General features: G+C 41.9%; 1 protein-coding gene across 1 annotated transcript in view; it reads right to left on the minus strand.

The window, feature by feature from the left end:
- The window catches only part of scospondin (subcommissural organ spondin), a 204,355-nt gene that overhangs the window by 172,698 nt on the left and 9,422 nt on the right, over positions 1–22,235 (minus strand). The window contains 29 exon segments of the mRNA XM_039789616.1: positions 280–439; positions 661–811; positions 954–1,136; positions 1,242–1,379; positions 1,772–1,924; positions 2,059–2,290; positions 3,532–3,629; positions 3,940–4,062; positions 4,187–4,420; positions 4,525–4,698; positions 4,815–4,936; positions 5,125–5,239; positions 5,561–5,766; positions 6,382–6,591; positions 6,688–6,781; positions 8,677–8,826; positions 8,942–9,051; positions 9,902–10,029; positions 10,151–10,353; positions 11,139–11,273; positions 11,357–11,613; positions 11,698–11,792; positions 15,575–15,785; positions 18,817–19,069; positions 19,218–19,383; positions 20,643–20,861; positions 20,997–21,169; positions 21,780–21,912; positions 22,018–22,159. Coding sequence (XP_039645550.1) covers positions 280–439; positions 661–811; positions 954–1,136; positions 1,242–1,379; positions 1,772–1,924; positions 2,059–2,290; positions 3,532–3,629; positions 3,940–4,062; positions 4,187–4,420; positions 4,525–4,698; positions 4,815–4,936; positions 5,125–5,239; positions 5,561–5,766; positions 6,382–6,591; positions 6,688–6,781; positions 8,677–8,826; positions 8,942–9,051; positions 9,902–10,029; positions 10,151–10,353; positions 11,139–11,273; positions 11,357–11,613; positions 11,698–11,792; positions 15,575–15,785; positions 18,817–19,069; positions 19,218–19,383; positions 20,643–20,861; positions 20,997–21,169; positions 21,780–21,912; positions 22,018–22,159 — 4,768 coding nt within the window.

The following is a 22,235-nucleotide window of genomic DNA, read 5'->3' on the forward strand; positions in this document are numbered from 1 at the left end:
AAAGAACAATCACCATTTGACTCAATCGTATGTGTTCAAGAGTTGCTATGGGACACAATTATGTAGAGGAAAAGCAAAGGATGCAGAGGAAGCAGAGCTGTGGACAATGGCGGGGGGTATTTGGATTGTTTACATGAGATAGGATTAAAACAGATGCCTTTTAGCCCATATACTCACATACTCAAATAAATATGTAAATGTACGGCATCATATTTCTGTAAAACATGGGCACATACTCAAGCATATACAGTAAGTGTAGTCCCACACTTATAATCTTACCTGTGGACATCCACTGACAGCGTATGGACAGTAGGGGGAACACTGCACTGTAAGGTTGGGCAGACAGTGACATAACTGGCAGTGGTCTGACCGCCATCTATCTCCCACAGCATGGGACTGACCCTGGTACTCACACTCATCACAGGGGTCTGTCTGGCACCTATACACACACACACACACACACACACACACACACACACACACACACACACACACACACACACACACACACACACACACACACTCACGAGTAATGGAATGGAATGTGTGTTTGCTCATAAGTGCATGGTGTTAGACACTAAGACAGTAGTAGTAGTGGAAAAGTTGAGTAGTAGAAACATTAAAAGTAGTTAACAGTCCCATGAGTAGAGGGCTACATACCGGCGGGCCTTCCTGTAAATTCCTCTACACGTTCTCCCGTCTCCATGCTTGATGGGGTTGTTTGGGCTGCGGAATGACCACTGGACACTCTGAACACCACAGGGCCCCAAACACTCTCCCCACTCAGACCATGATGACCAGCCACAGTCCACTGCAGTATTAGAAAACTCACTGTGTAGGATTGCTCAGACTTTAAGGTAAGAACGATACCCAGTTTGTGGGCAAAAGTCAACTGTGGATTTGATGTTGATCCTGAATTGAAACAACAGATTATGTGTATTTGAAATACTCACCTGAACAGTCTGGGTTAGGCTGGCATCTTTGAGGCCTTCCTCTCTCACAAACACAAATCTCACAGTCCACCTTAATCTGCTGGCCCGGCCAGTAGCGCACACCTGCCACCTCACACACACACTCCTCTGGTAACACACATCGTTGCATATGGCTCATCACCTGGCCCGCCGGACACCAACAACCTGGAGTTAGGGACAAGTTCATTGTGAGAAAAAGTCTTGTGAGAGAAATGTCAAAATGAACTTTTATTTTAGAGCACAAGATATTCCAGATTTCTTCTGACTGACCTGAGGAGCAGGGTGCTATTGAATCACAGGTCGTCCCACTGCTGATGTGGGCACAGGACACCGGGCAGGGAGCACAGCTGTGTCTCACCAGCCCAGTGGGACAGCTGGTGTTGGCACATCCATCGTCAGGACAACGCTCTAGAGTAGGAAGAAAAGGAGAATAGTTCTTTTTTTATTGTTTATTCCTTCTTAGCATTTTTTGTGAGATGAGCCTGTTTTTTTGTTCAATTTTTGCATTTTGAAACAGCACTATCATATGAAAAATACATTGCCAACATTTTAAGATTACATCAATTTATATTAAGAGTTTCTTTTAATAATAATTTCTTTATTCATAAAAATTATACGCAGATTGATTTGTTCGAAAAACATCTGTTCTTACTAAAACGGCTATATTTTCTCTCTTACCTTTAGTGTCATGTCCCTTATTATTGTACAAGACAGACATTCCTATCCATTCTGACCAGTGGTTTTTAGCCAAGTCAGTATTATTTATTTCAGTTCAACATTAGTTTACAGACAGCTCTTACTGATTTCCATGGCTAGGTTGGATGGTCCAGGGAGCTGGGAACAGTCTTGGCCTCCGTAGCGAGGAGGGATGCAGCCTCTGTGTCTGACCTGCACTCCACCACATCCGCTGGAACAGTTCGACCAGCTCGACCATGGCAGCCACCGTCCATCCACTGGAGAGGGGAAGAAAGAGCATCACAATTTAGAAACAAATACTGTACATATTATAAAACTATGCATCAAGACTTTGAGAACGTTTATTTTTGAATTTTTTTTTTCTTCTTTTAGCTCACGTCCATCTCCTTACCAGGGCATGTAATGTTGAAGCACTGCTGCCTCTGGAAGTCCTGTCCCCGACAGTGGTGCAGTGGATCTCCTGGAGGGCAGGTTCTCTGCCGGCTCATGTAGCCTGTACCACAGGAGGTGCTGCAGGGGCTCCACGGAACCCAGGAGCTCCAGTTTCTACAGTCCTGCTCATCAGTGGGGACTCTAAGTGGTGCTAGTGAGGAGTCTGGGCAGTCTACCACACCATTACACACCTAAGTAATAGAGTGGGGTTAGTGAACAGGAATGTGTGTGAGGGGGGAAGCCCATTGTTGCTGCTTTCATTCATTTTTAATGTAATATAAATTTTAATGCCAACATTTCTTTAACTTAATGAAATAAATGGAATGTTTTATATAGTTTAGATGATGACTAACCAAGATTACTGCTAATTAAAGATCCCATATTGTAAAAAGTGAGATTTCCATGTCTTTTTTTATTATAAATCAGGTTGAGTTGAGAAAGTGCTGCTATATTGCCATTACAGTTATTCCCTGGGTGCAATGACGGTGCAGATGCTGTGAGCGTGGTTGCGGAAGACCCAAAAAAGTTGACCAATTAAAGTAGACTGGGCTTTTTTGGGAGGGGGGGCTTAAAGAGACAGGTGCTTAAAAGGTGCAGTAGGTAAGCCTTATAAAACTACCTTTCTGTCATATTTGCTGAAACTGACCCTATGTTCCAGTAGAACTACATGAAGCAGGTCATTTAAAAATAATCCGACTCCTCTGGCTCCACCTACAGCCTGTAGTGGGATTTGTAAAAATCCACAGCTCTCTGTTCAGATGCACCAATCAGGGCCAAGGGGGGGTGTCTAACTGCGTGTCAATCACTGCTCATGCACATGCATTCATTCTCCCTTGTGGGGGGGAGGGGCTTAAGAGACCGTTTTGGGCTTTAGCGGAAAGGGGGGAGGGACTGAGAAGTTGTCATTGTTCAAATTTTTTGGCTCAGTCCTGATCTTCACAATCCGACCTACAACACCTTTAAACGGATCGTTTCAGACAAAGGGTGAATACAGGTATATTCAGACAGACAGTATGATGATATTAAACATGTTCTAGTAGAAACCCAAAATACAAATATGAACCTGAAAATTAGCATAATAGTTCTCCTTTAAACCATATAATAATGTTTTTTGTTTTCTTAATTTTTAAAAGGTAATCATTTTAAGTAAAACAATTATTTTTTTAAACATCATTAAATAATTTTAGAAAATTTCTGGACAATATGAAACTGCCTAATTATTTCTAGGCCTTCACCGCCTGTGAGGAAATCCTGTCCAAATACACAAAAGTGCTAATAGAAGGTGATGCAATTATGCAATGCAACAACTGGAACTTCCTCTAACATTGTACATACAAAAGAGCATGTTATCATTTTTCTTACCTATTCGATCACCCACTACTACCTAAATATGGCTTGCTGGTGGAGGAAATCATGTCAGTCTTACACTTACCATGTTAAAGGGGACACAGGATCCATCCATACAGGTAAATTCCGGGCAGAGGACAGTGGTGTTCCTACTGCCAGGTGGCACTGGTGAGATGGTTTTATCTGGACAGAGCAAGATTTCAAAATTATTATTAAACATGTCAGAGATTACAAGATCTGTCACCATCAAATTTTGTGAATATGGTAGACTGGGATGTTCCCTGACTTCAAGTTTCCTTCCTTTATTTCTTCCTCTCTCTATGCTTCCCTTTCTTCATTTCTTCTTTGCTTTCCTTTTGTATTCCCTATCTTCCACTCTTTGAACACAATAATGAACATTTTGTAAGGTTATCTTTAGTCCATGCTCCATCTCTTCAATCTATCCTCGCTTCTATTCTCACCTCTCTCTTCTCCTTATCTCATGAGAACTCACCACACAATAACTCATCCTCGCCGCGTGGACAGTCTGGAACGCCGTTGCACACTTGCGACATGTTCACACAGGTGCGGTTATCACATAGGAAGCTGCCTGGACAGGGAGGTATTCGAGTAGAGCCTAGTATTCAGCGAGAATTATTGTCAGTGTCCATACACACCTCTTTAGACAAAGACTGTTTGTTGCCTGATGACATTTTCTTTTGTCATTTGGCACCTTTCCATTTGTATTAAAAGTAATTTACCACAGGAGTCAATACTCTCGTCTGAGGCATCCCTGCAGTGTGGGGTCCCGTCACAGAGCTGATGGTAGTCCACACACTGGTCCCCACTAAGACAAGGCACCTGGCCAGGGCCACAGGGGGCGTTACACTCCTGCTCATCACTACCATCCATACAGTCCGTTTCTCCATCACAACGCCAGGCCGTAGGCACACACTGCCAACCAGTGGCACAGCTGAACTCATAGGACCTACAAGCTGGAGAAACAGGGGTGTATAAGAGAAACACTGAATACTGAAAAAATATCCTAAACTAAAATTGTATCATTTTAGTTTAAAAACTGAATCATGACTATCCTTACCTGGAGTGGGCATAGTTGGGGTGACAGGTGAGGGTGAGGGTGTTATGGTAACAGTGTAGCAGTTGGTTTTGTTCTCATCCTCTCCACCTGGACAGTCTGTTGTTCCATCACACAACTTAGTGGTGGCAACACATGTACCGTCACTACAGGCAAACTGGTCAGGAGCACAGGTCACTGCCAGTAACAAAAAGGATGACATTTGATCACGGATTTACCATGCAGGATGGCTTTGGGCAAATACATATTTAACTTATAGCGAACACAATTAAATGCTGTAAGAATATGTGTACCTTTACTTGGACAGACAGCTTCGTCTGTTCCAAAGGGGCAGTCTCTGTGTCCGTTACAGACTCTGTCTGCAGGGACACACAGGTCCCCAGGGCACTGAAACTCCCCCGGTGCACACACACAACTATAACCAGCCAAAACATTTAGATTATGATTATGATTACCATTAGTCATTTATTTGCTGTAACTTTCTTAAAATATTGTTGAGGGTCTCTGATATTAGTGACCTTCAGGACAAACTCTTCAAAGCATATTCATAAATGCGAGTCCATTTAACCATTGACACTCCCAAATACCAACTAAAAAACACACCCCCTCTCATCACTGAGATCCCCACAGTCATCATGTCCATCACAGCGGTGGAGGTAGAGAATGCAACGTCCTCCGGCGCACAGGAATTCCCCCTCATCACACACCACTCCGCAGTCTGGACCAACAAAAGTACAGTTCATCACATAGTAACATACATTCCGTAAAGAAAAGCAATCATGCAAGTACGCCCACATGTAAAAACACAGAAAACAAGACACAATTTACTAAATTGTTAAAATAATGCTGTGCTTAATTAAATTTGCTGAAGAAGTACCTTACCTGATAAAGTCTGTGAATAACAGTACCTTGCTCATTAGAGTTTTTAATAGAGCACCTTTCTTTGATGAAATCATGTAGATAGAGTTTTTTTGTGTGATAGTTTGTCAATAAAGCTGACTTTGAATAGTGTATATTGCTGGTTAGAGTGATAGATTACCTTGCTCATCAGACCCATCAGCGAAACCACAGTCCAGCCGTCCGTCACACACACGGCTGGCTGACAGGCACTTTCCATTGGCACACTGAAACTCCCCTGGTGGGCACAGGGGGATGGGGGTGGCAGGTCCGCAGAACTCTTCATCTGATTGGTCACCACAGTCTGGGTGGCCATCACAACGCAGAGCCAGGTTCAAACATGGTCCACTGTAGAGATTTGGGTCAATTCACTTTATTCACTACAGGAATTTCATTCTAGCAGCAAAGTGCAAAAAACATTTGGCAATCTGTTCGAAGTTAACATGCTGATGTTTAGCATGTAATTTCACATTACCAAGTTAACATTCTGGGTTGTAGCTTACATGTAATGTTAAGGTTAAAATATTAGTGTGATAATATGCTATCATGCCAACACTTACATTCTAAACTTTGTTCAACATGCCTGAGCAGAGCCTTTAAAGCCACAGTTAGTAACTTAAAAAAAATACTATATTTACTATATGTCACTATATTTTGACAGTTAAGATTAAGATTCTGTTCTGTTGCATTGCCTGTTTTTCATCTCAAATGTTTCCAGAAATGTATATTTAGTGTACTGTTTAGCTGTTAGATGAGGAAGTTTGCTCCGGACATTCAGCCAGTGGGCAATCCTTGGCCTATTTTGTAAATAATGCCTCCATTCTCCAATAAAGGCTTGGAAGTATGACTTCATGATTGATTCCTCATCGTATCTGATCTTAATTCCTTAGTTATTAGTCTTCCTTAATATATCCACACATAGAAATTGTGCATGGTGATAAACTAAAGTGAGTTTGGATTCACCTTGGTGTGCTGGTACAGCGGAATTGGTTTGGAGAGCAGGTGGATGGGCAGATCTCATCTGAGCCGTCACCACAGTCATTCTCGTTGTCACACACCCACTGGGAGGGGATGCAGCGCCCCCCTGAGCAGGTAAACTCGGATTCCAGACAGGGTGGGGGTGCAGGAGGGCAAGCCACACCTTTACACTGCCACACACCATCCTCACAGGAACTGGACACACAAAGGCAAAGAAACCGCTCTGACTTCAATTTTGATTATTATAGGAAAGGGAGTGGAATAAGTTCATAAGCCTTTAATTTGACTGACCAGGTTTGGCAGTGTTGAGTGATGGTAGTTCCAGGTGGAAACATGGAGCCCTCCCACTCACATGGACACTTAATGGGAACTACACAGCTGTCGCCTGTAAAACAGAAAACATTGACAATTCTTCTAATTCTTCAATTCTTCTTTGCCAGTTGTAAGGCAAGAAAGTTAGTCCTGAGGGTGACTCAAGACAAAAAGAATAATGGGCTCATTAAAATCAAGAGACTTTCTTTTATGCCATCTTGTTTGCAAATTTGACATTTTGCTATGAGGGTAGACTGGAGGCAATGTTCATGGTGTGTCCAAAACTAAAGGGTTCATCTGCTAGGAAGCATGGAAGTGCTCAGTGGATTCTGTCCATTATATTTTAATGTTCTGGCCTGTTGGTGGTGCCAGAGAAAATATCAAGGAGTCACCAAAATTCATCTTCTGGAAATTATGTATATACACATTGGCAATTTCAAGGAAATCCTACTTTTAGTTTTGCAGATACCTTGTCATGGTCTAAGATGCGTTCAGACTGCCTGCGTCGGCCGTCAGACAGTCCGGCAAAAATGCAGGTCTATCCATTCATTTTGAATGGGTGTAGTGTGTTTAGGTTGGAAAAGTTGAGACTGACTCAACTTTTGGAAAAACGCAACCCCACATCGCTGCGGTGGCCAATCATGTAACAGGAGATCAGACTTGTCAGTGTGTTTTGAGCTATGGTTTGAGCGGTGTAAGAATCCCATACAGTATAGTCTCGCTGTGCCAGACCCTCCTCCACAGCACTGCGGAGGAGGGTCTGACTAGTCCATACAGCATTCCGGGATGGGAGAAAAACATGCTCTGGTTTATTGGCATTTCTTTAAACAATCACAATCATCTTGTTTGAGGTGGTTCGGGCATCTGGTAAGGATGCCCTCTGGGCGCCTCCCTAGGGAGGTGTTCCAGGCACGTCCAGCTGGGAGGAGGCCTCAGAAGACCCAGGACTAGGTGGAGGGATTATATCTCCAACCTGGCCTGGGAATGCCTCGGGATCCCCAGTCGGAGCTGGTTAATGTGGCTCAGGAAAGGGAAGTTTTGGGGTCCTGGAGCTGCTCCCCCCGCGACCCGACACCGGATAAGCGGACGAAGATGGATGGACAATCGTCTTGGGCGGCGCTAAGCGTCGGACGAAGCCACGGTGCCTCTGCAAAATAGTCTCAGGAAGGAACTTGTTTTGGTGGAACATGTGTACGTTCAAAAGTAGTTAGTCTAGCTAGCTGTCTGGATTTACCCTGCAGAGATCTGAGGAGCAGTTAACCATAGTCCTCACAAATCCACCGGTACATTTTAAATTCCAACAAATAGAAAGCGGAAGGTAATGGACATCCAGCCAAAAAGAGTGACATCCGGTGGAATTTCCGACAGCAACGGAGCAATCCTGGAAGTGGAACATCGTGGATATAGACTACGTACAGGAAACAGGAAACATCACTGCCTTTATCGCTGCTACAAGAACGTTTTAAAACACTATGAGGGTAAAAAACGAAACACAAGCACTGAACTGCCTGAGAGTTTGTGTAACAGCTGAATGTCTCCTGCAACAACAAATCACTCGCTATGTCTCACTTGTCTATTTTCTTTCTCTCTCTCTCTCTCTCCTTTGAAACAAAGCTGCCTTTAAGTGCAGTCGGAAATGTGGATATCTATAAACGATCTGACGGAAAACCGTAACTGTGAAATATAAAGTCTATTTGTTCTTTGTTGTGGTCTTAAAGAACATAACGGGACGTCACACAAATGGGCCGTTTCATTGACACCCCCCTGCCGCGCCACCCTGTGGAAAATCTCCGGATCGCTTATTTCGGTATGAATACCCACTAAGTGTTTGTCAAGGGGAACTTTAGAAGCGAATCTGACGATCCGTAACTTACACAAATATGCTGGTAAATACAGTATATACAAATGCTACTCCCAAGTGTATATCACCCTCTGTGGTTCCGGATTAGTTTGGTAAATCTGGCTTACCGTGTCGGACCGTGTTAGCAGGGCAGAAGCAGCCCTCCACACAGGACAGAGCACCACACTGGGTGTGTGGACTCTGCTGAACACTGGGACATGATGGAGAGCAAGCCGGACCACAGGGATCGTACACCATCCCATTCTCACATTGCAGAGCTGCAGTGAATAAAGGACACAAGAGACTATAAAATAAAAAAGACAGCAAGAAAATAAAGGTTACAGAACAATAGAGAAAACAGTGAGTGTGGGCGTGTGTGGGAATTGCACATACGACAGAGCTCTTGGGACCTCCAGCGGATGTAAACCCCTCTGCGGTTACACTCTTCAGCATAGGCAGCAATGGCCGTACAGAGGCACTCACAGTCCCCACCTGAGTCACAGCTAAAACACACACAAATGAATGATGTTTGATGATAAAATATGAACATTACATACTTTCTATTCAAGATAACCCTGTACAGTTTTTTACCACTAGTAGCAATGTTTTGATACTCTGCTATAAAACTGTTTGTGTACAAGCATGCTTATGAAGAAGCACATGCAGGATCATGCAAGAGGATGGAGAAATACACATCTCTGCTGATTGAAGGGCAGTTATGCATATTCCCAGTTGGTGGCAGTAATGGACCACAAATGTTACCAATATATCAATAAACAGAAGAAGAGGCATCCCATTTAGAAACTTAACAAAGTATGTTTCAAAACATTTGAAAAAGAGGCTTTAAAAACGTTTTCTGAGGTAGGAAATTCATTCAACATGTTTTTTTTAGAATTTAAAAAAAGGTATAATTGATAAATGATTTTCCTATAAAACAATGTTTAGACCCGTACAACAATAATCCCTCTCAATCATCACTTATGACCTACTAGAAGTGTTTAAAGGTGTCTGTATCTAGAGAGACCCTGCCCTCTGCCAGTATTTGCTCTTTTCTTATTATTTTGTTGTATGTGGGAACGTTAATGGGCGTCAGCAGAGAGCCTTTGGGCCCCAAGTGGGTGTGTAACCCCCGGCAAATAACAGCGTGCAGGGTCTGATACCGACGCACAAGTCACCCAGAGGAGATCTCTGCTTTGTGTGTCTGTTTATCCGACACACACACATGAAAGAAAGCCATTTCTTTACACTGAAGCATCATGCATAGAGCACAAATACTGTACATAGTAGATTACATATTTTCAAAAGATAATTTCGAGAAACTGTAGTACTGTGTAGATTAGCGCTGTCGCTCACCCGCAAGCATCAAAGACACACCAGTCATAATACTGCTGGAAGGGCACTTCAGGGTGGCACTGAGAAAAGAGCTCCTGAGTCAGTACGGCACACCTTTTTCTGGCCCAGGTCACCCTGTGGGGGTTCAGCTGAACAACACAAGGAGGGGGAAGTTAGTTTACTTTGGCAAGTCTGTGTATGTGAAAGAGAGAGCAAAAGATAGTTCATCATCAAACTGAGTTTGCAACAATGTGTCTGTATTGAACTCACAACACAAGGGTCTCGTAGGTCCTGGTCTGCCACGTCAGGGCAGGAGGGGCTGACCTTCCAGGAGTTACCAAACAGCTCTGCTGTAGACTCCACAATGCCCTGCCGTGTAGTAAAGTCATTCTCTGTGTCTCCATCAAAGTTACCGCACAGGCCCCCGACCCGACCCCGCAGGTGGGCTTCCAGACGCACATATACACGCATACCTGGAGACAACATGTGGAATGACAACAACATTACCACCGATTTGTTAAATAAGTCAAGTTAAATAACCTTAAAGCATTTACAGCCTCAGACATATGCTTGGAGAACTATTTGCCTCTCCAATACATTTCTACAATAAAAATGGCTTATTTATAGAAAATTTATATTTTGGCAATAATAAGAAAGCCATATAAGGATTAATGAATAAGTAAAAAAATTATAATAATACTGCCTCACAGTTGTATGCCTCCGCTGCTAACCAATCAAAAAGGTGTCACTAATTCAGTATCCGACCAAATGTGAAATATGATCAAGGTCAATCTCCCCTTCTATTCCTGAGTTATGGCGTTGAGTAATGGCTAGATAAGTGTTTTTACAGAACATTGTGATATCGCAGTGAAGTTGACCTTTGACCTTTTGGATATAAACTGTCATCATTTCATCATTTTAGGCATTTGTGTGAAATGTTGTCATAATTTGCATATTAATTCTTTATGGCCATTAACGTGTTTTGTAATGTTACAGTGACCTTGAACTTAGACCTTTGACCACCAAAATCTTTCATCCTGGAGTACAGGTGGATGTTTGTGCCAAATTTGAAAAAAAATTCCCTCAAGGCTTTGAGATATCGCGTTCGCAAAAATGGGACGGACATTCGAGCAGACCGAAGGCATAATGCATAACAACATCCACAAACAAATGACTAGAAAGACACATGACACGGAGCATGAAAGGGTTCAGTGAGAGATTATTTAAGGTTGCGGAATTTAATGTGTGTGTATCTTACCTCCATCCCATAGCAGAGTGACCCCCAGTTGGGAGGAAAGGGAGACAAACAGGCCGACTCTTTCCAAAGTCAGACCACTGCCATTGTAAGACTTTGGCAGACTAACTGGCATCCCATTTACTGTCACAGCTTTACCTGAAGGAGAAAGACAAGACAGTTTACCTCCTATTACTTCCTTCCATCATCCTCTGCTTCCCCTATAACACCATCCCTCCTACCCCTCAGCAGATGTATGACGGTATTTCCCAGGCTGAGGGTGACCGACTTTGTACAGGTGACGCCAGTGCTCCCGCATGGCACATTCTCTGCAATTACACTGAACAAACCACTGTTCTCCCTTGCCAGCATGTATTGGCAGTCGCCCAGGAAAGAGTAACAGCGGCCGTCGAATGTTACGTAGTGCGGGTCGCCAGTTGCCACGCACACACCAGCACAGGCGGACTTGCTGCAGTGCCAGCGGCGCTCCTTACAAACACTGCAGGAATGAATGAGGTATAGTTAAGATACTGTAATTAAATGTTAAAGGGGTATGGTGCAATGAGATAACTGCATACATTACCATGTGTTGCAGTCTTTGGTGATGGTGTCGTTGCTGTAATAAAGTTGACCATTATGGTGACATGGGCACTCATCTGGCAAAACACATTGATCCCCCTGAGGTAAACCGGAGAAGACATGAGGTACATTAGTCAAAACACAGCTATAAGGGGTCATCACATTAGGGGTCTATCATCTGTGTTCAATAATTAATCAGACACAAATCAACCCTATATAATGTCTTAACAGTGGTGTTCAACAACAATGGTGCGATAAATGATAAATGAGCTTGGATGTAATACTCCTCCAGCAGCGTGAAACGCCCCCTAAAAAACAGTACATTTAAGATCATGATGTAATGACACACTTCATAATTAACAAAGCCAAATGGACCAGAAAAATTTAAACTGAAGGAACGTATTTCTTCTATTTAACGTCAAAAGAATCCTGTGCATTCAGTACAATGATGGTTGTGGACCATGTTAAACCTTCTTTAGCACAAGCTAACGGGAAGAAATTGCCAGCCAAGCTTCATCAAAACAACAAAACATCCAAATATACCTGTCAGTTATTACCTCCTATTACTCAAAATATAACCTTTCAAACACTTAACGTTACAGCGTAAACCTGCTCTTTTATTTTTATAACAGTGGATTAAATGTCACTGATGGAAGGTGTCACTTGTATTGTCATAGACAAACCAAAACCCCGCAGAGAAATTATCGCCACTATCATAGTATAAGATAAGATAGTAGTTAGTTTACGTTAGCGTCTAGCGTCTTAAGTTGCTTTATATTCATTTAGGTCAAACCAAAAGGTACAAAACGCACTTGACAGTGACTGAAGATGCAATGTAAAAAAACATAGCTTACAAAAACAGGTATAGCTCATTTTATTTCAAGCAATTGTTCAATTGTTGTTGTGTTGTAGGCTACAGTAGTAGAATTTTCGAAGTTAACAAAGTAACTTTTTCAGCCATCCTAAAACTGCTTTGAAAGTAACATTAAATGCACTTATGCATTTAGCTAAGTCTCCAAATGTGTGCTTAATGGACAAATTCAACCTCCATTATAGCCAATAAAAAAAAGTGGAGGCCTGAAGAGATGGTCCTCTGTCAGAACAGTGGGCAAGCTATGACTGAGGTCGGTTACACACTGGATGCGTTGCGTAAGCGGCGTGTCCGTTCATGTTTCGGCTCCCATGTTAACAGGTTAGAGCTTACACACAGCCTGTGTGACACACGCGTCTCAGGCGCGGCTCCAGCCGCACCAAAAACCCGTGCCTGCTAGAAATAGAACCGACGCCTATTTTTCACGCGACACGCAAGCGTGTTGGAAGGTTTTCCAGGCAAAATAGAATAGGAAAATATGTTTATATGTCGTTTAGACACAATACAAATTAAACATATTGTAACATTGCACCTGTCAATACAGAACGAAATATTCTGTAGCCTATTTTGCACGTCAATACTGCCGACGTTGTCTTTGCTGTAATCAGATCAGTATATATTTATGTTTAACATGGCATTTCATTTTATCAATGGGAAACATACATGTGTCCACACAAGGCTAGCAGCAGCGTGAGACACGTTTCTGGTGTGTAAAGACATAGAAAAATCCACGCAGCTGACAGAAACGCCACGCTCACGCCACGCAGGCAGTGTGTAACCGGCCTGAGGGCTTCTCTGGTGGAAGCGTGCTTTAGTTAGTGCTAGCTATCCACCCATCACCATAGACACAACTCCGCACACTGGTTTTCTATAGTGGTACAAATCTTTGTTGGCCTAATTGATGCCTGTTTCGTTTTTTTCAGATTCTGTTCCTATAGACATATTTCAGTCTATTTTAATGTTGACTCAATTGAGTTATTTATTTGGGAAATTGTGATGTGGCCTGCATTGTTGTAAAAACTTAATTTGAATTATGTTGGGCACTTATCATTCATTTTCTACCAGTTACAGTTACAGATAGCCTAGTTTAATCCATCTGGTGGAGCCTGCTAACAGACCATGCAACTGTAAGTACTCTTAATACTCAAAATAGATAGTAGATAAAATAGACACAGATAGTTCATAATGGATTAGAGAAGAGAAAACTAGATGTTTTACATTTTCCTTAGAGGAGGATGATGAAGACACATTGTCAGCTGCCACAATGGAAGATACAGAGAGGCTTATTGAGGTTTACACCTTACATCTAACAGTCTAACTGATGGTGTACCTTGATAAAACTTGCACCTTATTTCTTTACACAAAGCAATGCTGGGGACTACGAGGAAGAGGGGCCATCCAATTCCACAGCCCAACTTGGCTCTCTAAGATGTTTAGCATTGGCCCATGACTTACAATACAATTAAAAAGGCCTGGCACTGTGAAATTCTTTGTAATGTTGTGGTCATATAAAGTAGTTCCCTGTGAAAACAGCTGTACAAGGTGTACTTAAGGTAAAGGTACTTGATTGTCACATACACATACATGTAGCGAAATTCATTCTCTGCATTCAACCCATCCCAGGGGGAAGAAAAGATTTTTTTTTTTTTTTTTTAAGAGGATCTTGCTGCAGATGAAAAAGACAGAATTTCAAATACAACTGCTAGAGCAGCAGTTAAAGGTGGGTGAGGTGGATGATTTTACTTACAAATATTAAGTACTGCATTTGTACTTGTAGGATAGCCATTATATTCATAAAAAGACTTCATAAAAAAAACACAAGGAGGTAGATAGACTATAGACATATAACACATTGGGTTATAAGGGGGAAAGAAACTCTGGGTTAAGCTGCTTACACACAAACCAGATGGCCGACCCTTGACAGAAAAGCCAGTCGAAATGATCAGTCTCCCCGTGTTGGTCCAAAAAGTGCCACAGAACACACCAAAGAGACGAGACGAGAGGAGACGAGACGAGAGGAGACGAGACGTAATACGCCTCCATAATAGCAGGCGGCGCTAATCTGTATTGTTGCCCAAAAAATGAAAACCGGCAGCTGATTGGACAAACGCGTCACATGGGTTTGTTTTCTCTATAATTACTAAAATAGTTCACTGAAACGTGTTTCTGAAAACATTTTAAGCAAGAAATAGGCAGTGCAGTTCCTGAATCTGTCTTCATTTCAGATCAGCAAAGGTCAGTTTAAAAGATTTTTGTCAGATTTTGAGAGACTCTAGTCACCTCATTACGCTCAAACATGTCAGGTCGGCCAAAATGAACGCCGACAGCCCCCCAGACGGACGACGGCACGGGACATACCGAACAGATTTGAGTCACTGACCTCGCCAGACTGTCCCACGGCCGATAATCTCCTTGGTGAGTCAGCACCTTTAGTTGGGAAAAAAACCTGCTAGCGAGCAGGTTAGGATCAGAGTATGTTGCCACAGTAACTGACTCAGAGTTAAGCTGAACTGGCTTTGTGAAACCGAAAACCCAGAGTTTGCGTCCACTAACTCTGAGTTTTCACGCTTTTTGAAATGGGGCCCCAATGTAATGCGAATGTCTGTTGAATGTGTGAGCAACTGTTTGTTTACTACTTTAATGTCTAGTGATAGTATGTCAGTTCTGTGTTTTCAGCTTCTCTGCTGCCACACATGGCTAAATGAAAGAATAAATGCAGGTTTGATCAAATAACTAGGAAGTTTTTCATTGAAGATATTTAGGTTTAGCTTTACCAGTTGCTGGCTCCTGGTATTGTGCATATGCTGGCTCACTGTATGGTTTACTCGAAAACTGCAGTTGAACAGAGCCTTGTTAAATGTATTAACTACACCTGTGCTTTGCCTACTATGCCAAGTCAAAAAGTGTTCTGTGAAAAAGGTTTGTAGTCAACATTTCACATTTGATATCTTTCACAAAAACATATTCATCTCATATCAGATTAAAGACCAAAATTAAATTTTTCACTCACTAGTAGCACAGTTCCTTGGGGACAGACACAGCCAGACAGGGGCTCTCTGCAGCTCGGCAGTGGAACACTGGACTCCAACTGTTGGCCAGGAGGGTCCAGGCTGGAGCAAGTGAGAAGGCAGGAGCGTGGAGAGTAGACCAGAGACCCTGGACACTGGTTCACATCCTCACAGTGCTCCTCAGTGCAGTTAAACTGCCCTTGCTCACACACACTGTGAAGGGAGAGGAGAAAGAGAGCACAATAAGAGCTGTCATTGACTGAAAGGAATTCATTTTATGTCAGGTGGGCATGAAAGGCTATTAAAGCTTAATGAAATAAAAATCATGCTTGTATTTAAACAGTAGTGGATAAATAAAACAAAGTTGAGCATGATACTGAATCTCTCTGCTGCTGCTGCTGCTGCTTAGTTATATATTAGTTGTACTGCTGCAACAACCGAATTTCCCCACTGGTCATCAATAAAGGTTTATCTTATCTCATCTAAAATGACATAAGACCAACAAAATGTGTTATGAGGTGTGATGAAAACCATTTCACTGGAGTGAACAGCCAAGGCTTGTCATTGAAGGTTTCCCCATAGCAATGAATCAGGTCAAGGGACAGTGCAGGGGCCAATCTCAGCAGTTTCAACACAATGAAAATGAGAAATGCAAAGAGAAAAAATGAATAAGTAACTTTCTAACACTACTACTTTGACTCAGTTATTAAGAGACGACTCAAACCAAAGGAGTGACGCTCAATGTCATTAGTGAAAAGACGCAATGACATCAACCTATCCTGTATCAGGGAGCAGGAGCAGAGAGGTTTCATCAGAGTTCTTGCACCATAGGGACTCACTGAGGGATATCATGCTCTCATATACCTATACAGTTTGCCGTTTAAGTCATTCAAACACACATTCACACTCAGTGCAAGGCAGGCAATTCTTTAAATAGGGGATACGCTTAAAGCTACTAAGTGTAGACGTTTTATGTGATTATAGCATTCGATTTTACATTGCATTACATTACATGTCATTTAGCGGACGCTTTTATCCAAAGCGACTTACAATTGCTATATATCAGAGGTCGCACACCTCTGGAGCAACTAGGGGTTTAGTATCTTGCTCAGGGACACATTGGTTGATGTATCGCAGTGGGAATGGAACCCAGATCTCCCAAATCAAAAGGCATGTGTCATATCCACTGCGCCATCACCACAAAACACCTAGAAAATACATCCTAACAGGGCAATGGAATGAAATTCAAAAATTCATAATCAAAAAAACTATCCTTTACCTTTGGGTTAGGGTTATTATAAAAAATAGTACACAGACAGACAGTGACGCCTAACCTTCCACATTGTCCTGAAAGTCAAACAGTGACAGATTTGTTAGTACTTAGCAGACTAACTGGACCTTCTATAAAATGGTCTATTTCAATGACTTCAGGCTTTACAGCACGAGTAGATTTAGTCTCCCCATGGGATCAAAGCTCATTCAAAAGTACCAGAACCATGCTCATTAAACTGTGCAATTATTATATTGTAGCTGTGCTCGACTGACAATAGGGGAAACATGCTTACACCCTGATTCTTTATCACAGTTACCTCAAGATAAAAGTAGCACGTAGATAGACATGAAAGAAAAAGGGCTGTTTTTATGACGTGCTGTAAAAATATCATCTTTGCAGTTGGTTTCAGTAAGAGCTTGCACTAAGTTAACCTCTACCATGATGTTTACTTTCGACAAGTTTAGTATGTCTGCTTCCTTTAGTTGCATAGTACTACATTCGTACAGTGCTGTTAATATTTAACCTAATTGAAATTCTGCCATTAAGAGTCCAAGAAGGTGTAATGGCAAAATTATTTTTGAGCATGATTCTTTATATTTTTGTCTTATTTCTGTTTTAGTTTCTCTCACAATGCTGAAAGGGAGTTTATCTCAATCCCACATGTAGATTCTGATTCTCACTAAACTAAGTGAGAGCCCCAAAGTCTGGAACATAATGTGAGCACTGTTTGTTTGAACTGATAAAAGGTACAAGGTCACAATAAACTATCTCTCTCTGCAGATTCGTTTCTCCCTTGCCAGTTGAGATGTACGGGGCATGTGACCTCAGGGTGAAAGTAGGGCACAGGGGAAAAGATGAAGTGGCTCCATGATGTCTCTGTATTTCAGATTGTCTCTTTTAGGTTAAAGTTGCCTGTAAGAAATGCAAAGTCATGTTTAGACCAGAACATGTGTGATTATCACTCCCCTTTTCCTGTTGTGCATATAAACTCAGTGTTTCTGTATGCTCATTAATCAAACTTTTCCACATTGGGCTGCTGTCTTTTGTGAAATTTGTTCTTCCTATATTTGCAAATATATCTTAATAAAATACAAAAACCTAACTTGGTTTAGTCTTCGACTGTCTTATTTGTTTCACTTCTCTAAACTTGTAAAACTCTACCCCTGCTGCAGAAACTTCCACAACAAAGGTTCTGTGAAATAAGAGGATCTAAGTAGCAACTAGAAAACTTGAAATTGTGGTTTGGTTTAGTTTTTTCTGTTGCCTTTTATTTTTTGATTCAAAACCGGATTCAACAAATGTTTCAAACCTAACACATGCAGTGTCAGTCAAAAAAACGTGACTAAGACGAGTGAGAAGTAGGGGTGGGACAAAAAAATCTATATGGCAATATATCATTGTCCTTTGTGCGATATGAGGATTGATACACTGGGGGCAAATATTGATATTTAAATAAATAAAATAAGGCATGCTAAATAGATTCCCTGCTCCCAGTGTCGCTTCTTCATGGCTCCTCGAGGTGGTGTTTAACAGATGAATGAGGGAAACATGAACAGAAGTTAACTGGCCAAAGAGAAAGAGGTTTTCAACGGGAGGGCGGACATCAGTTTGAGGAAAATAACAAACGTTTAAGTCCAAAGTCTGGATCCATAGTTTCTCTTTAGTTCTGTAATCCTAATTTACAGACTGTGCTTGCAGTGAATAAAGAGAGACAACCTGCACTCAACCTTTTCACAGGTATTTTGTATTCACAGTAAGACCAATATCATGATGTATCATTTAAGGATTGTCTAGCAATATATTGATTATCGCAGAATTGCTGTATCGTGATATTATCGTATATAGTAGTATCGTGAGCCGTGTATCGTTTCGTGAGGTACCCTATGATTCCCACCCCTAGTATAGTAAGAAATTGAGTATTTTAGCTAGGAAGAACCTGATTTGAACACATTTGTGAAACCTCATACATACCAGGTGTTACAGTTGTTTTGAATAACAGCTCCAGCCTGGTACATCTTGTCTCCTTGCACACAGGGGCACATAGTGATGGGCACACACTGACCCTGGTGGTCCTGCACTAGTCCTGGTTGGCACTGGCAACCTGGAACACACATCCTAAGACCCGTTCCACCACCACCGGCATCGCAGCTCAAGTGGTCTGAACAGGAGACCCCACAGGCACGACCACATTCCTGGTACACCTGACCCCCCGAACACTGGACCGCTGGGAAGACAGGAGAGGAGGAAAGATTTTGAAAAAAGGTAAAACAGCTTGGTACAGTTTGCGATTTTTTGTGTGGACATTTCTACAAACTCCATACAGTATTACCATTGTAACCTGTAACCACTTAACCAACGGCCTCCCAACTTACGACAGAAGGTGTGATTGCGCCAGTTGATGACAATGCCCTCCTGTGCGCAGTGTCGGGCGTAGGCAGTGAGGATGGTGCAGTGACTCGTCCTCTGTGGAACACAGCCACAAACCTCCCACAGACAGAGACGGAAATAGGGCTCCCTCTCCACCACGTCATGACACATCTACAAAATCAAAGGGGGAGGTGCATGTGTGAATAAGGGAGAGGGAGACAGATTAAGATGAACTCACTCCTAAAATAGTTTAACATTCAATAATTCATTCAACCTTAATTTATCCTCGAGAGATCAGTGAGGGGCGACCCTCATTTTCAATGTCATCGAATCAGATTACAAAGACAAAAACAGAACAACAATCATAAGAAATATAGAAAGACAATAAAAAAACTTTAATTGGAAAATGATTTGATAAATAAATTAGGATAATAGGGATGCAAAAGAAAATGCAATTATTTAAAGCAGTTACAAGTAGAAGTTTGCAGGTTTAAAACCAGATTTCTAAATTGTCCAAAAGGCGTTGGGTATACTTAAAGTAAAAGCAGTTTTTCCAATTTCAGAGCGAGCTCGTGGAACATGAAGTAGAAGCCGAGCAGAGCGAGTCTGATAATGTCCCTTTGAGTGACAGAGAAGTTCTGTAAGAGGGCAGTTTTCCAATAAGAGCCTTATAGATAAAGAGATACCAGTGAGTTTCACATCTTTCTTGGAGAGAAGACCACCCAGTACTTTCATATAAAATACAATGATGTGTACCATAGGCATTACCGGTTATGAATCTCAAGGCGGAGTGATAGTCCAAGTCCAGAGATTTAAGAGTTGAAGATGATGCATGTCTATAAATCACATCACCATAGTTCAAGACATCAATGTGAAATTTGAAGGAGAGCTTTTTGTCAATCCAGATGCCAAGATATTTATATTCTGTGACTCTCTCAATCGGAGGTCCTTTCATAGTGGAAATATTAAGGTTAGAATAATCTATAGCTCTGGATCTGGAAGAAAGCATAAACTTTCTTTTATCAGCGTTTAGTACAAGTCTTAGTTCTTTAAGAGCCTCTTGCAGAATATTAAAGGAACGCTGTAAGTTTTCAATTGCTAGATGAACAGAATCAGCAACATACTACAGTACTGTGTCATCCGCATACAGATGGGCATGACAGTTTACCAAAGATGAGATTGTATTATTGATATACATGGTGAAAAGAACTGGACCTAAAATTGAGCCCTGTGGAACACCTTTTGTTACTGATAAAAACTCAGAATTGTAGCTTCCCAGTTTAACAGATTGTTGTCTCTCTGATAGGTAGTTTTTAAACCATTTACACACATTAATATCAAAGCCAATATTATGAGCCACTGCAAGAGCAGGCATTGATCTACAGTGTCAAAAGCTTTGGAGAGATCAACACACTCCGTGCAAAGTATACCTGAAAGACGGGGCTGTGTATGATGGAGCACACTGTCTCTGCGTACTGTTTCCTCTGGGTGTATGTGGTGCAGGGGTCAGGTGGAGCTCCATAAGGTAGAGTACAGTGCTCTGTTGTGAATTTGCTTGTAAACAATGACACACTGTTCTCCACGTCGCCTTCAGGGGTGGTAAAGTCATCATGCTGGTTCCAGTTGAGGGTTCCACACAGGCCGCGCACCTTTAATACAGCATTTCACACTCTTTAGCTGAAACAAATAACTCAATGGCACAAGTGCAAGTTCTCTAGTTAAAAAGAACCACTTTTGGACTCAAAGGGCATAAGTGAAAGAACCATATGAGGTGTGAGGGGCACCTTATCTGCGAAGCCAGGTTGCAGGGTGATGAGGGCCAAAGGTCCATCTAGGTACCAGAGCAGCTGGGCTCCAAAAGTCTGAATGAGGAGAAATGAAGAGGAGACCCTACGCACAACCAGGTCCCCCGTCACCACAGGCAACGGCTTGCTCAGGCCATTCAATGTCACTGTACCTGGAAGCAACAATACCAACTGTAAGTAATCACATTCAAAAATAATTAAAAGGCTAGTTTTAAAAGTCCTTGCCAGTAGCTTTTATTGATCAAATTATATGTATTTTTCGTAAGAAGTTAAAGCGTGTGTGGAATTTGAAAAAGTTTCTGACTTTAGTAAATAGGTTGTAAGTTTACCCTAAGAACAATTTAAAAAGAGAGCATACACCAAAACAGTAAAGTTATGTGATTTAAAATCAAAATATTTAGCAGGAAGACTGTATAAAGGCTCCATAGAACTAAGGAGACCTACATAGTTGAGTTTCTGTGGGTTTGTCACTAGACATAAGTTATTTGAGCCATTATTCATAAAAAAAAACACCTTCTCCCACCCACAGATCTGATCCAGTTACTAAAAACGAATTGGCTGAGAACAACATGGAAACTCTTAACCGGAATGATTTAATTTCTCTACGAACAAACAGTAATGCTATCACAATTCTACACACAGGGGCTTTAATGTTTAGTTTACTAAAGTTAACTGTCCCCAATGTCAAAGTGTAAAATGATCATGTAACTATAAAGTGCTGACAGGCATAAGTAGTCAGGTCGCAGCGTATAACTAACTCACCAATGTCTGTAATTGTGACTGTGGTGCGGAGTGCTGTGACTGACACCTCCCTTAGACAACCCAGGCCTCCTCCTCCTCCGGCTGCACACTTCCCACAGCGCACACTTACCACCAGCTTCCTATCAACAAAGTCCTAAACACACACAGAACATCAGCACAAAGGAGAAGTGGCTGTCACACACAAATGTATCTCATAGTGTATATAACTGTGTGCATGGTTGCATGTTATGTATCTTACCTCCACAGCAATAAAGGGACAGTCTCCTCCCTGTAGTGAATACTTCTTTTTGTCAAAGGTGGTCACCTGTAGCGCCCCCATTAAGCTACACTGAGCTGCGCACTTCTCCCCAGTGCACTGCCACTGGCCTGCTCTGCACACACTGGGAGTAAATAAGTAGACAGAAGGATGCAGATTCAGAAAGAGAAGCATGGGAATGGGTGAAAGAGAAATATATG

The sequence above is a fragment of the Perca fluviatilis genome, chromosome 22, assembly GCF_010015445.1.
Source record: "Perca fluviatilis chromosome 22, GENO_Pfluv_1.0, whole genome shotgun sequence".
Taxonomy (NCBI): domain Eukaryota; kingdom Metazoa; phylum Chordata; class Actinopteri; order Perciformes; family Percidae; genus Perca; species Perca fluviatilis.